This window comes from Calonectris borealis, chromosome 7, assembly GCF_964195595.1.
Source record: "Calonectris borealis chromosome 7, bCalBor7.hap1.2, whole genome shotgun sequence".
Taxonomy (NCBI): Eukaryota; Metazoa; Chordata; class Aves; order Procellariiformes; family Procellariidae; genus Calonectris; species Calonectris borealis.
Window position 1 is genome coordinate 34,169,717 of NC_134318.1, and position 15,064 is coordinate 34,184,780.

Genomic DNA, 15,064 nt, shown 5'->3' on the forward strand with positions numbered 1-15,064 from the left:
AGCTTATTAAGTTTGGCCTTGTAATTGAATAAGTTACACTGTGCAAGTCACTTAAGGGTTGTTTGACAGAAGATCTCTCTCCTGGTGATGGTGAGCAAAAAGAAAATAATCCATGGTGACTTCCAGAAATGGCAAAAAAGAGAGAAAATAGATGCTAAGACCCAGCAGTACTGGGTCTTTTTGGGATAGACCTCTGCCTTTAGGGCTCGTACAGCGCTGGGAAGACGGAGGTGTTGACATGGCGCATTTGTTGAAAGAAGGCTGACAGATCATCCATTAAATAATGAGATCATATTCTTAACCCATGATGTGTGTTTTTGCTCTCCTGAGACTGGTAATCCACCTTCCCCTCCCTTGTCCCATCCTCTCCATGGTTTTGGTATTTTGTTTTTGTGTGGGTTTTATTCTTCTTCTAGATTTGCTACAATTAGTAAAATCAATGTAATACTGTCTTTGCAATCTACTTTATTTTCTTATTCCTGAACTGTAACGTGGTGGTACGAAATTTGTTACTGTTCTGCACAGATTTGTCTCCACAAACATGCAAAGTCGTCTTAATTTTTGTTTCAGTTCCTTGCATAAGTTTTAATTTATATCTTTTTACCCATGTTACCTAAGATTTGTTATTTTTTTTGCCTTTCTTTTCTGAACTCATTTTTCTTTCCCCATTTTTGTTTCCTCCATCCAGTATCTGCAGATGAAATGGCCACTGCTTGATGTTCAGGCAGGGAGCCTTCAGAGTAGACAAGCCCTCAAGGATGCTAGGTCTCCATCTCCAGCACACATTGTTGTAAGTAAACGCAGAAAGATGTTCTTCCTTTGTTTTTTAAAAAAAAAGGCATTTGACATTAATGGCATTTGGTTGTCATCAGTTTTCTTTTACACAAACCAAAAGAGAAATACTTCAAAACAAACAAAAACCCTAATGAGCCCATGGTAAAAGGAGGGAATACATTGGCTATTGCTGGGCTGTTTATAAAATTATTATTCATGTGCCTCGTAGGAGAGCAAAGAGTTGAAAATGCTCTAAATTTACACACTGCAGAATTACTTAGTGGCAGTGAAGTCCAGTCAGGCTGGTTCACACATCTGACAATGTTGAACTGAAGAGAATGAAGAGACACTTTTGGAAAGCATTAAAAAAATAAAACCCAAGCCTGTTCTATGGCCTTTACTAAAAAAATCTTTTGTTATTGCAATACCTTGAATGAAAGTTTGTTGAGAGTTGGTCAGCATTTTACCTGGGTGAAGGCTCAACAGAGCACATGTCCCTTTGTGTTGTGATGACTTCTCATTTAGTATAAAAAGTGTTATCAAATGTTTACTACTTACCTGCAAAATATAAAACTCTCTTTATAAAAAGTAGCATTGCTAAAAATAGCTTTTTTTATTAACTTCTTAGTTTAAATTTTCAGTTTTCTTGCTTCTACTGTAAAAACAATGTTGAGCTTGAAATGTTCAATACAAATTTGCATGAGAGGGGTTTGGGGTTTTATTTTATTTTCTAAAATAGCATCCATAGAGGTCTAAAAGGAAACTGTTTGTTTATACGGTGTTATGCAAGAGGGGCGGTACCCTCACCCATAGCCAGCGTCAGTGCCATCTAATGTTAAGGAGCATCTTAGCTCTGAGCATTCATCTGGGAAATTTACCTCTGGAGAAGATGGCACGTAGTGGGTTAGAATGTGTCTTCTGAAACACTTTATCATCAAGTTTTACATGTGTGGGGTTTTTTTAAAACTTTTTTATAACCAATGGATGACAAGGTGAATCCCAGGAAAAGAAACATTGCTTGTTCTTTATCTTTTGTTATACAGTCTAAAAATGATGTAGCTGGTAGATCATCCAAGGCGCGCATTTGTTTTGTTAGAAATCTAAAACCATATTAAATGTTTTTGAGGAGCTTCTTATTCTATTGTTGTCTCTTTAACTTGAGAAGTTTCAGCCCTTTGCTATATGCTCATTTTTTATTTAAAAAGAAAAAAGGTTTCCTATCTTCTAGAGTCCATAGCTTCTAAACCATTCCTCAGTATAGCAGAGAGCGATGGGCACAGGACTGGTATTTGCTTAGTCGACATCTAGCGCTGGTTGCTTTACTTTTTCAGAATTACTTTGGTTTTCCTTCCTGTCCACTGGGGCTGCCACTGGAGGAAGAGAGCAGAGAAAAGATGTTTGGCTGGTTATTTAGAAATCTACAACCATCAAGACCTGCCATCATCTTACTCTTCATAAGAAATGAACCAAAGTAACTTCCTTATTTTAATTCTTTTTTTTGCTGCTGTGCTGGAGTACCGGCACGGGGGACGGGAGCGTTCCCGGGGCTTTGGGGCCGGCGCGGCAGAGCAGTGCCGGGCTTGCAGGAGGCGATGGCGAGGGAGCAGGAGGTTTCTCCTGGCTGGTTGCAGCCTGGGAGGGCAGGCTGAGTTTGGTGTGTAGCTTCGCTGGGGATCACCTGTGCTTAGCAGTGCTGAGCATCTGCGGCCCCCGAAGCCTCCCGCCGCGCAGGAGAGCGGGCGCTTGCCTTTAACAGCCAAAGCAGCTCGTTGTGCCGAGGGACTGGTTGGGGTCCCGGCTCCCCTGGCCCTGTCCAGCCCCTCTACCCGGGTGTGGGCAAGGTGGAGGTGAGTGGACAACACAAACAACAAAAAAAAGAGATCAAAAATCATAGTCATTTTGGAAAATAGAGAGAAACCTGTTTCCAGGGAGGCTGAGGTTGATCTGTCTTGTATTTTGACCATTTATGGGGTTCTTATGGGTCTCTTTAAAAGCTGTTTCACTCTGCTATTCAATAAAAAGCATATTTACCATAGCAACCACTTAGGCCGTGAGGAACATATACTACCTCTGAGATGGAGGCCACCTTCCAAAAGAGCCACAGCTGGCATTTGTAATGTGATCTTTTGTGCTACTTACAATGTTGGAGGGAGAGGAGGAGGAGGGAGTGAGGCGGGGGGAGCAGTGGGGTTTTTTTGGGGGGGTGGAGTGTTTCTGCAAGGTTTGATGTTTATTTCTAGCAGCAAACTGTTTTGCCTTGTTCTGTTAAAATAAATAAATAAGGGGCAGCTTTTTCCACCCTTTTTCCTGGCATCCGCCCCAGGCCACATTCATTCTCTGGAGTAAAAATGATCTTATTTTTGGTAAATAAAGTTAGAGCTGGGTAATGGCATTCAGGGGAGATGAAGTGGCTGCAGATGCCAGTTGGCCTGGGATGTGTCAGGCTTCTCTGGTGTCCCCGTTCATCGCTGCTGTGCCTGCCCACAGCACCTGGGACCTGGCCACTCTTGCACGAGGCTCTACGCCCATTTCTGCATATGTGAAAATGCAATTAATCTTTTTATGGAACAATGAGGGGTATTTCATGGGCATGCTGATGTTTCTGTGCGAGTGTAATGTGTAACGTATAGGCACAGAAACTGGTTCTCCACCCACGTTGCTGTGTCTTGTCTACCCGCCAAGTGTACCTATGCCAGTTTTTCATCTTGAAATCAGTTGTGCTGCCCTGAAGATCTGTAGGAAAACGCTAACACCTGCAAATCATTTCTTATCTTTCCCCTATCTCTGAAATCAGGATTTGAGGCTAATCTTTATATCTGGGTTGCAAAGAGAAGAAAAGGCGAGTGTGGGGGGTTTCTTTTTTTTTTTCTTTCTTCCCCCCCACCCCCCTTCCTTTTTCCTTTCTTTTTTCTTTTTTAACGTTCTTGCTTCTCAGTGCTTCACTGTGACTACCACGAGCTCCGTGTCAGGGCAGTAGCCTTTACGCTCAGCTCCGATGAAAGTCCCCTTGGCTTTTAGCTTAATGACTCAAGGCTGCAGAACATGGCCGTCTATAATGTCTGAAGTAAAGTCTGTACTATTTGTCAGCTGTCCTCCTTTTAGATTTGTTTAAGAACATTAAGTTAAGACTACAAAAATCGAAGCAAAAGACCAGCATGAATAATTTGGCTGGATTGCCCCCAGTGCTGAGGGCTGGGTAGTACTGCTTTTCATGGTGCTTGAGAGAGTCTCCAAGGCCCATAATGAGAAACAGAATATTAAACTGAAATTATGTTCAGCATGTCTTGAAGAAGGTACAGCATGAGGCTCCATTTAAGACCAATGCATTTATTTGCATTTAGGTGCTTCACTCGTCTTGTAAGACTCTTGCATCTTGCTCTGGCACAGTCATGCTGCTTATCTGTGTCCAAAGGTGAAAGAAAACTGGGGGAAAAATTGTTTTAATAGTACGCTATTAAGCTTGCTAGGTCAAAATTTTGAATTCAGCCTGCGGATAGTACTATTATGAGGCTGGGATTTTTTTTAAGAGTTTTTATGGTTATTTCCCCTCTTTTTTCTGACCTTTGATTTCATTGAAGGTTATTAAGACTTGTAAAACAGTTTTAGCAGGAAGTTTTTGGGTGTAAAGCAGACCCCAGCTGGGTGCCTTGCATGTTCTTCTAAGCTGGTAGGGTGCTAGCTGTCCTGAAATCCCATGTTCAATGTGCACCTGATCGGCTCCACACATGTGCCACCAGCGTGGCGATAAGGATGAGATCTGGGTGCCCTAGAAGTGGGATTCTCACATGAAAATTTTCTGTTGCAGTGTGGACAGGCAAGTGAAAATGGGCATGGTATGTCTGTCAAAGATCTCCAAAATCTGATCACTACAGAAAGGAAGCTCCTTTAAAACCTTTTTTATCTATGCATGCATTTCTGCAGCCTTCAGGAGAAGAACAGTGCTGTTCTTCCTTGTTCTCTGCAAAGTCAATACTCTGACTCAGCCATCCCTGTTTTGGGCAGGAGTATGGGTGAAAGACCGGTCCCAGGTTCCTGCCTCCTGCTGCCTTGGCTGTACAGGGATGTGCTTTTAGCTTCCTTTGTACCAGGCAAAAACATTCAGAACCCAAAACGGTGGTGGTTTGGTACAGTGTATTTCTTACAAAACAGTTAAAGGTTTAAAAAATTCCTGCATTTTCTTCTGCAGGGAGGCCTTTTGAAGTAAACGTAAATGTTACCTTGGGAGAGGACGTCTAGTACTATTTGGCCTGGGTTTTCTAGTATGTAATGAACACAGCCGTAAAGTGGACTGAATCCCCAGGAACAAAGAATCACTGTGCAGTAGTGTATCTAATTTTTTTTTTTTCCTTAAGGAGGTAAAAATGTGTTTTCAAAACATATGATAAGCAAAACTGAAGGCAAAACCGTCTGAAACATACTCTCTGTTCTCAGCCTCTTCGATGTGCATGGACAGCGGGTGTCTGGGACCGCTGGGTGGTTTGGAGGGATCAGGAATTGTTTCCCAGAGCGGTTAGAGTTGAAGCTGTGCAGTCTGCCCTGCCTGGTCCCTAATTTCTTTGTCCTGCGCGGTTTGCACTTACGCACTTTGAAAGAAAAGACAAATACCTACAAGTAATCGTGAGGTTTATCTTAGCTAGATTTTCAAATTCACTTACAGCGTCCCTTCAAACAGGCCAGAAATGAGGTGCATCCAGATGTATGCAAGGTCCTCTAGGTATGGAGCCATCTGGAAGCATAGTCTTGCAACTTCCACTCGCAGTGTCCCAAGAGGACTTTTAAAGCTTTTGCTATGTTTGTCTTCAATATTTTGTTGCAGAGAGGCTGTTCTTCCTCTGCAGTAACTTCCTGAGATGTTCTTGGATTTCAGGCCGCATGTGCCCATGATGGGACAGCCTCTTCCCTGGAGATCTGCAGGGCGATCCTCTGAGTATGCAGACTGCGTTGAGAGTTGCAGGAACGTGGTGGTGTTGTGGGGGGAAGAAGCTGGGCATCATTCATGTCAGTGCCTGGTATTGAGAGGGCATGTGCATGGGGAGGGGGAGAGGGCTGTGTGTCTGAGCTGTACTGGTACCCTAGCAGTCCCTGATGGCAAGTAGGTCATGCCTTGGTGCATGGACCCAACACACGGATCCCTGAGACTCACACTGCAGAAATATCCATGCAGACTTAATTGGCAAGCTCCTTTAGTGACTCTCTCCTTTTTAAATGCTCTATACTTTATTTGGCTAATTGCTCTGGCAGTTGCAAAGTAAACAAAATGTTTCATTAATACGTGCCCAAAAGTGTGCAAACATCTTGTCCTGAATTTTCGGAGCTGCATGGAATTAAGCCACAAACAAATTAAACTTGCTGAGAATTTTGTGGCTAAATCTTTCACCACTAATTCCTTTTGATTTTTTTTGTTGGGAAGGGTTGTGTTTAAAAAGAAATCTGTGTTCAAACCTGAATTTAGGGCTAAGTATAGAATTCATCTACCAGCAGCCCAATAAAATTATTTTGGATGGATTCCTATAAAACACACACATTATATTCGGTACCCACTAAATATGAATGCGAAGCCTAGTGCTTGGTTTGTGTAGAGCACAGAAGAAATGTGGACTCGTAAAAAGTAATTCACTTGGTAATTTGATATGTTTGCAAAATAGTTCAGGCTTTAGGGGACTGCTTCATGCCATTGTGTTTACTCTGTGGCACAATGTCCGTCCTCTACAGACCTTATTTAGGTATTGGAGGTAACCCCTCTGCTTCAACGTTGAGACTGGGGAAATGTGCAGGCTTGTAGCTCTTACTGTGAAGTGAGCAGGAATTTAATGCTTCTGCAAACATCAGTCAGCACTCAAGCACCTTCAGAAGACACCTTGGGGCTGGATTGGCAGCTGGGATGAATTGTCACACTTGGTTGTAGTCAGGAGATCTGCGAGTAGCTCCAATAACTCTGAAGTATTTGGATGTTGGGATATTTCAGCTGTGAATAAATGCTGTAAAATGTATAGTACTGCCAACCCCAATTGTTCTAGGATCATGAGTCAGGCCTCAAAAGATCATGAGGATTGGTGGGGGTTTTTTTTGGTGGTGTTTTTGTTTGTTTTCTGTTTCTTAAATAATACATTTTGTGTTCTCTTTATTTGTTCTCTGGTTCCTGAGCCTGCAGGGTATACTCCGCTCATTCTCAAACTTTTCTCTACAGCAGTTCAGGAGCTTGCTGTGTGCTGTAAGAGGAGGCTGAGGTTCTTCCCTAAATGCTTGACTTCAAGGCTACCACACTTTAAGAGAAATAGCAAGTATTGCTAGACTGGCTATAAAATCATAGGAACTGGCAACCCTAAGCGTTGCTCCGGGAGAAGACAGCTGAGTAAGGGTGTTACGATATGCTCGGCGCAATCTGTTGAGCATCCGTTTCTTGTGAATTACCTGGCTGGACTTCGGGAGAACCTGGTCCTCGGTGCTGTGAGGGCTCTGGTTCATGGGTACCGGTGTGGCTTGCCTTGAGATAGCTGCAGTGCTCCCTGCTCCCAGGCAGGGTCAGGCTTCTCTGACGTTACCGGAGACAGCTCAGCAGGTCCTCCTGAAGCAGCAGGTTTATAGCCCAGGATATTGCGGTGAATCAGCGTCAGTTTTGATTTCCTGCAGGGGCTGTGCTGCTACTCCTGAGCTGGAACCCTGAGATTTGCCATTTTGATTTGTCTTGGCACACCAAAATATATCTGGTATCTCTCTCTCTGACATATCTGAATACTGAAACTTGCTGGGTGAGGGGGAAGCAAGACAAAAGCTTGCTCGTCAGAGATCCTTAAGAAAGATGTAACTATGCTGCCTTTGGTGTGGTTGGAAGCGCATCTACTGCAGGCTTCCCTCTTATATCTTTTGTTTATAAAATCCCCACTATGTCCCAAACGCGACACAAATACAAGTGGCTTAAGTTCTGTCCCTTTCTGACCAGCTAGTTTGGGATACTCTAAAACTGCAGAGAACAGCATTTCAAGATAGAAACTTACACTGGGAAGATGGTTTAGGAGAGAGTATTTTAGCACAGAGGAACCCAAGCTGTGTTTTGGATTCAGTCACGTGGCAGTTCGTTGTGCATGTTAAATTAACTTCTAGGAACTTGCGTGGGCCTAAAATGAAGTATCGGCAAGCCATCAGCTCTCCTGCAGCAGAGCGGTTGTGCCGAGAGGAATGGAGAGAGCGCAGACGGTCCGAAGCCCGGGGCATGCACGAGGACTGCAGCAGCAGCCATGCGCGGCGGCTCAGCCTTGGCAGCGGGCGAAAAGCCGCGGCAGCGCCGGGTGATGCTGGAGAGCCAGATGGGTGAGCCTGTCAGATCAAAGATGATGTGTACTGAGGGTGGCAGACTTGGCAGAGCCGCTCGCCGCAGGTCCTTCTCCCCGCGCACCCTGTCTGCAGCTGAAGTTTGTGGCTGGATTCAATGTGGAGCTTAGAGAAGTAGGTATTGAATAATGCAGCCTGGTTTGGAGCCAGGACCCGTGCCGACTGGAGCAGGAGCAGCCATCGTGCGCAGAGCAGAAGATTTAATGAGTATGAAACGGCCTGGGCACTGATTTTGCCCAAATTTCTAGAACTACAGTCTTCCCTTTCCAGTACGGCTTTGGGCTTGTTGACGCAGAGCAGAAAAGCCCAAATATGCCATCGAAGTAGCTGTCTCAGAATAACTATTCCTCATTATCTCTCCATGTGGCCACTCTTACTCAGCAGTAAGAGGTCCTTTGTGTGGTTTAGCTTAATCCGCTTTGGAAACGGATTAAGCTAAATCTCACAAAGAAACTCTTAGTGCTGAATAACAGTGTCCACACGGAGAGATAATTCGAAATAGTTGTTCTGCCTTTTTCAATTCACACTTGAGCCCTTGCACAAAAACTTCCCCGTGCTGATGAGCCCACTTGAATAGGAACCTCCTATTTTCTGTCTAAACAAGGTTTGTGTACTGTGTCCAGGTGCTGTAGTAAAGAAAACAGCACATATTTATCATTAAAAAGAAAAGAAGGAAGCTGGCATTGCTGGACTCAGGACCATTTGTTTGCTGAGTTGCTCAAGCCCGGGATTATTGGTCTTCTCACCAGTTCATGTGGTTTGGGATTATTCATGGGATACTTCACTTTCTGGACTGTATAGGCATCTTGTACTCCTTCCTGTGGAAGAAACTGGAGCTGACTAGTAAGTCACCGCATAAAGAGAAGGAAGGCTGCTTTCTCCTCTGTCCTATGCAGACCTATTTGGCAAGGAGCAGACCCATTTTGGAAAGCCTTTGGAGAGTTAGTGATGTTGCAAATAACAAGGAATGATGCCTTCGTAAAATGATCTCCCACCCCTAATCTCTCCCCAAGCAATGTTCTGTGCCTAATTTCACAAAACTAAGCTAGAAATTTTTGTCAAGCAGACTTTGCTTTGAATCTGCAGTGGGCTGGTTGCAGGGGTCTGGTTCCAGGGAACCTTGCCTTGAAGCTTTGCTTGTGCCTGACAGATACTGGTGAGCAAAATCATTCAGCACTTTGCTGAGATGGGGAAACATTGCTCACTTCTGTTTTACCAGTGCAGCCAGAAAGATTTTAAGTAACTTTTCCCAAGGTGATTTTGAGAAACTGATGATTTCCACATCTGCATTTTAGAGCAAAAAAACCCTGCAGCCCCACAGGAAAAAAAAAAAGAAACTGAAGTAGTTTTTTAAATCTAAACCTAAAATCCTAACCAAATTACTTTTGGTGTTATTAAGACCCTGCATATCTGTGAGTGCTTGTGTCGGATGTACCTTGGGTCTCATCTCTTGGAATTAGGAAGTTTGGGGGAGCTGAACCAGTCCTTCCTCTACCCCAGCAAGCAGTAGCTTTGTAGCCAGGCTCGCCTGTGTAGGAATGATAGATATATAATGAGGGATGGGCTGGTAGGGGGTCCTGGGCATGCATGGTTTAAACCCACGTGTGTGTGTAAAGAGGAAGGGTGCTTTCTGGCTAGCCTCCCTGATGGAGTGAAGAAGTAACCAAATCTTTGGGTTTGGGTTTTGGCTTTTTTTTTTCCTGTTTGTTTTGCAACCCTACCCCTCTACCTTCTTCTTGGTACAAATTAAGGACCTGGTGGTGTCCCTGCAGTGCTAGCCTGCAGAAAGAGGTGGGTCTGTGCTGGTTTCCTAGGAGAGGCCAGCGGTTCTCTAACACGCATTTTTCCTGTTGGCAAGACTCAAAGACTTCTCAACTACTATTACGGTGGAAACTATTTTCCCCTTCCCCTTCCTTTTTACTTTTTAGGCCTTGATTCAAGAACTCATTAAATGTGAGCTGATGTCCATCCGTGTTCAGGACAATGCTTAAGTGTGTGCTCAAAGTATTGTCTTGTATAGTGATACTTTTCTGAGTTGGGGCGCTGGAATTGAGCATTTATATGAAATAAAGCCCCTTCCTGAAAGATGGTCATGGCTTCTGCCTGTCCCCCAGCTAGCAAGTACTGAGAAAGGAAAGGGAGGGAGAGAAGGAATAGCGTGTCCTGAGCTGTTCTCCCCTGGAGCTTGTCCTTGTGCTGACATATTTCTTCCCAGGGCTAAGGCTGTAGGAGAAGGAGACACCCTGAAGGAGGGTTTTAGTCTCTTGTTGCTCATCCGCCCACTGGGAAACGCACGAAATCTCCGTGGTCTCCTCCCTTGGCTGGGAGGACGGTGTCGGAGAGGAAAGACAAAAAACAAAATTTTGCCCTGTTGTATGCCCGCAGAGCTCTGCAATGTCAGTATTGCATGTTATGGGGATGTGACTGCCCTGTAATAAGGAAATGGTATTTTATGGAGGAAAGCAGAGTGAAGGGACCTGAAAGCCTCTGGACTTTCTTAGTGTGCATTTATGGCCGTGAACGCTTTTCCTGCCAAGCAGCTGCATGGAAGCAGTATCATTAGAAAACCCCAAATGGCTGCAGTACACAGTTTTCCCTGGCGGCAGAACTTCTGTTGCTGCATGTTGGGCATGTCTACATGGTTAATTAATATGAAGCAAGCAAAGGTTTGAATTGCTAAAGCTGTAGCTGCTCCACGTTGGTTCCCCATGTCGATGCTTTTCAGGCATGCTGAGCTCTTTGGAGGGAAGTCGTTTACTGGACATGAAGTAACCTGCTCCTCATTAAAGGGCTCTGATGGCCAGGACAGGTTACCTTGGGATAAGCTCTGGTGTGAATTTGAGGCATGCCGGTTACTCCACAATTGCTGCCTGAGGGGTAAATGTGAGGTACCAGATGCCATTTGGACTCAAGGTGAAGTTTGCTCGCGTCTGTGTCCAGAGCTAAGCGTGTGGCTGGGCAGTTACAGAGGTGCTGTAAGACCTCAGTGAAGCTCACCCTGCAGTAACTTGTTCTGCTCGTCATGCCCGGAGCACGTCCAGGGAGCGTCCGCTCACACCGTAGATGGACTGTTAAGCTCCATTCTTGCGTAGGCGATCGTTTGGCCACCTCAGATCGCTGTGCTGAGGAATCTGTGGGATGAGTAAACGTTGAGAAAATGTGAGGGAGCAGCCCCAGCACTGATGGGAGAGGAGAATGGCCAAAGAGCTGGCGCCCTGTTTGCTTTCTGGCCGACTCAGCTGCTCCTCACCTGGGCACCGAGCCGGGCTCGTGGCTCTTGCATTAAAGCATCATCCTGCTCCTGTTCGCTGGTGGTCGGGATCGGATGCCTTAGTCTGGGGTTGGAAAATTAGGGACCTTTCTCTTCCCAAGCACCATCCAAGCCCGATGGTGACGTCTCCCTGCGGACACCGTGTTTTACTGCTGTGATTGCGCAACGAGCAGGTCAAAGCACTTGGTGCAAATTAAAGATAATTTCATTATCACTTTATTGTCACCGGTATTTAAGAGGATCTAATAGGCAAGCTAGTCTCAGAAAAGTGGGTTGTTGTGCCTGCCCCGAAGAGCTCAGGTCCAGGAGAGATGGGGTCTGTGCAGTGCAAGGCACGGCAGCCGTTCGGTTGCTGTACGCATGTGGTGTGATGGGCACCGTATGCTCACGTCCCGTTCCCAGAGAGGTAACGTGTTCTGCATATCAGATCATGGCAAAGCTGGGAGCGATGCACAGCTCCCCTGACTCTGAGTTCACAGTCCGAACTGGTAGGCTAGCCTGTCTTTGGCATGCATATTTAATGCTGTAGTTGTCTTTGCATATTTTGCTGGAGGGGACTAAAGGCAAAAAAAAATACAGTTGCTCACCTGTCCTTCAGCACAGGTGAGCTTTGTGCTTTTTACCTTGGACATCTGGGAGACGTTTAAAAGAGCAATATGGGTTCCTGACATCAAAGAGTTAATAGCAGTGAGTGTGGTACAATAGCTCATTAGGACTTAAACGTGGGCTGCAAACTCAGAAATCTTGATAATTTTGGTCTATAAGGACATTGAACTTTCAACCCTAGTTCAGCAATAATAAATGCCTGTTAAGTAAGGCTTCCTTTTATGAAGAGAGGGTGGATGGATGCATTTCAATGGGCTTTAAAAGTATTGCTACTCGTTTCAGCGTCTGCTGGCCGAATGCATCCGGGCATGGGAAGGCATTTCAAGATCTGCACAAAAAGCACTTTGAAGTATAACCTTTGTGAGCGTCTTAGCTAAACCTGACTGCAGTTGGAAGCAGCACTTTATTTATTTATTTATTTGTAAGTCCTTTTCTTTTAAAGTTGCTTTTAAAAAAAAACAACCCACAGAAATAAACCTGTGAGCAATTAAATGAAAATGCAGTTTTGAAACTGACCCAAAGTGAAAGGTAGTGGTGTATGTTTGGCTTTTGCGTGAATGTTTTCATAACCAAATATATTGGTGCTGATTTTTGAAAGCAGGGGAAGGTGAAGCTGCGCTCCGGGATGGAGTTCAGGCAGTTGCTCAGGCTGACCGCCCTGCCACCCTGGAGAAGAGGGGCTCAGGCACGTAGCCGTCCTCCAGCCCATGCTGGCTGTGCCCATAGGAATCGCAGTGAGGAAATAAAAACTTTTCAACAGCCCTTTCGTCTACCTGTGAAAGGATCCTGCAGATGTTATGGGTGCTAAGATTCGAAACAAATCACGAGTGACTGCAAGCCACAACCTTATAAGTTGCAACCTTCCTTGCCTTGAGTTTGCAGGTCTTGATCCAGGCGGGCTTCTGCTGAGCTCCTACGTGAGACTTGAAGTAGCGTGTGTGTGTGTTTTACCTTGCCTCTTGGAGAGCACGAGAGAGACCTCCGTGAAGAGAGTGACAGGGTTTGATATAAACCAGCAGGACTGCATTGCTGCCATTATTCGACAGTAAACCCTTTCACAATGCCATATGCTGTGCATTCCAGCGCAGCGGCGGAGGGTGTGATATAGTTAAAGCACACTCGGCAAACAGGAAACGCTGGTGACCGCTGTGTGTGCTTTTCATGGAGATAAAGTATTGAGAGCGTAACGAAAAAAAAAAAAAAGTGCTGGGAATGGGGGGGAGAGGGGGGGTGGAGGAGAGGGATATATTTTGGGCCTGACGCTCTGGTCATTATGAAAACGCAGGCAGGAAATGCAGCCGCGGAGCAACCGAGAAAACGCCGCTTTGCTCCAAGATGTTTGTTTTACTCCATTACACGTATTTTCTAGTTTGCTGCTGGGTATCAGGAGTGGGTGTGGTTTTTTCTTTCTTTTTTTTTTTTTTTTTTTTAAATTTTCTTTTTGAAGTTCCTGCCACTCTGGCTTAGTATCCAACTCCCTTCCCCTCTATCCTACCCCAGTTAATAATCAAAGGCTATTTTAAGGGACTAGAGTACAGTAATACATCTTTCATACCCTAGCAAAATACGAACATTGGTATTTAACCTAAGTGTAGTTATTTTCCCGGCAATCACTCTGCAAAAGGCATTGCAGAGCTCCTCAGAGTTAGGCAGTCGCTGTTGCAGGGCAGCGAGGAAGGCAGGGGGATGGGACCAACAGGTCCTCGGATGGGGAGGGCTCTGAATCATAAACACGCCATAGCTTTAATAAAATAAATGAAGTGGAGCCTTTTCAGCCGAGGGCAGACTGTATTGGGGCAAGCCGGGCTTTTAACGTTGGGAGTGAAAATTGACAGGCTGAGAACTGGGACATAAACAAAAATGTCAGTCCCTGGGAGTCTTGTTCACTGGACAATGTCTCAATTGTTTCCGTGATTTTTCGCAGGCAGCAGGGGATAGTGGGAGATTTAACTCTTTACCAGCCATGCAGGCGCTGGAGGTGCTCGCAGAACGAAGAAGTGGCGGAAAAGAGCATTTTTTTGTTTGGAAACGATTAAGCATGTCAGTGGGTGATAAGGAAAGGTCACACTGTTCTCTGCATACTTGTCTGCTGTTCAAGTTGGGCTTTACACTTCTTTAATTTTATTTAGGTTTTGCTGCTTGCCTGGAAAACATTTTTTTTTTTTTTTTCATTTTTTCCCCGTTCTATCAGGAAAAGTGAGATTATGGGGCAGACTGGTAGATATTTAAGAAGGAGGGAAAGTATGTTTGGGGGGTTACATTTGAATTTTTATTAGTATTTCTTCATTAAATGTCTGACAGGCAAGCTTGGATATTTAAAGGCTGTCTAGATTATTTGGAACAAGCTGAAATATGAGATAGGGAATGCCCTTTGTTTTATTAACCGCTTTACAGTTTTGCTTAAGTCTCAAAATAAAAAGCCATCTTCAAAGAAGACAGAGGAGAGACGAGGAGCTTAGTTGTCTCATCATACTTTTGCTTTATTTATTATAAAAACAAACATTGAAACCTGTTGCATACCAGCCTTACGTGGGCAAGGTTCAGAAAGCTGTAACTGGTAATTCTTTGCTCATCAGATTTTGAATGTATGTTTTGTTGTGGGCGGGGGGGAGGAGGGCGAGACGGCAAACCGAAGTTGGTTCTTCAGGGCGCAAAAGCTGTTGAGGTTTATTTGCAGGAAGATAAATCTGTTTTAATAAAACGTGGGTCTTGCCTCAGTTGAGTGAAGCTGAAACATTTTGCAGGCTGGAAGCCAACTCGCTTGGTGTGCAGCAGCCCAGTATTAAAGGTCTGGGATGTGCTGAGGTTGCTTTAACTTAATTTATGGAATAATAATGTATCCCATTTTCGTATCCACGCATCCTCCGGCTGCTTTGTGTTTGGAAGCATGTTCGCAGCCCCGCACTTTCTCCTGCTTTCAAATTTCTCTTTCCCCTGCCCCCCCATCCCCTGCCTGCGCGCAGCCGTCCCTGCCTGCTGCTCGCTGGCAGGCAGGAGGCTGGGAGCAGCCGAGGGCTCTCCGCCGCCTTCCTGCCGGGCAGGAAATTGCCTCATCCGTGAATGCTGCAAACTGTAACGCAGCAA

The 15,064-nt window shown here is 45.0% G+C and overlaps 1 protein-coding gene across 12 annotated transcripts in view; it reads left to right on the plus strand.

Annotated features, from left to right (window-relative positions):
* TCF7L2 (transcription factor 7 like 2) overlaps nt 1-15,064 on the plus strand; it is a 180,139-nt gene that overhangs the window by 63,552 nt on the left and 101,523 nt on the right. For 11 of the 12 annotated variants that reach the window (XM_075155083.1, XM_075155087.1, XM_075155091.1 and 8 more), the window contains one exon: nt 689-790. The exons of the other annotated variant lie outside the window; for it this stretch is intronic. In XM_075155083.1, the coding sequence (XP_075011184.1) occupies nt 689-790 (102 nt within the window). The remainder of the gene's footprint in view (nt 1-688; nt 791-15,064) is intronic. 12 annotated transcript variants of the gene reach the window in all.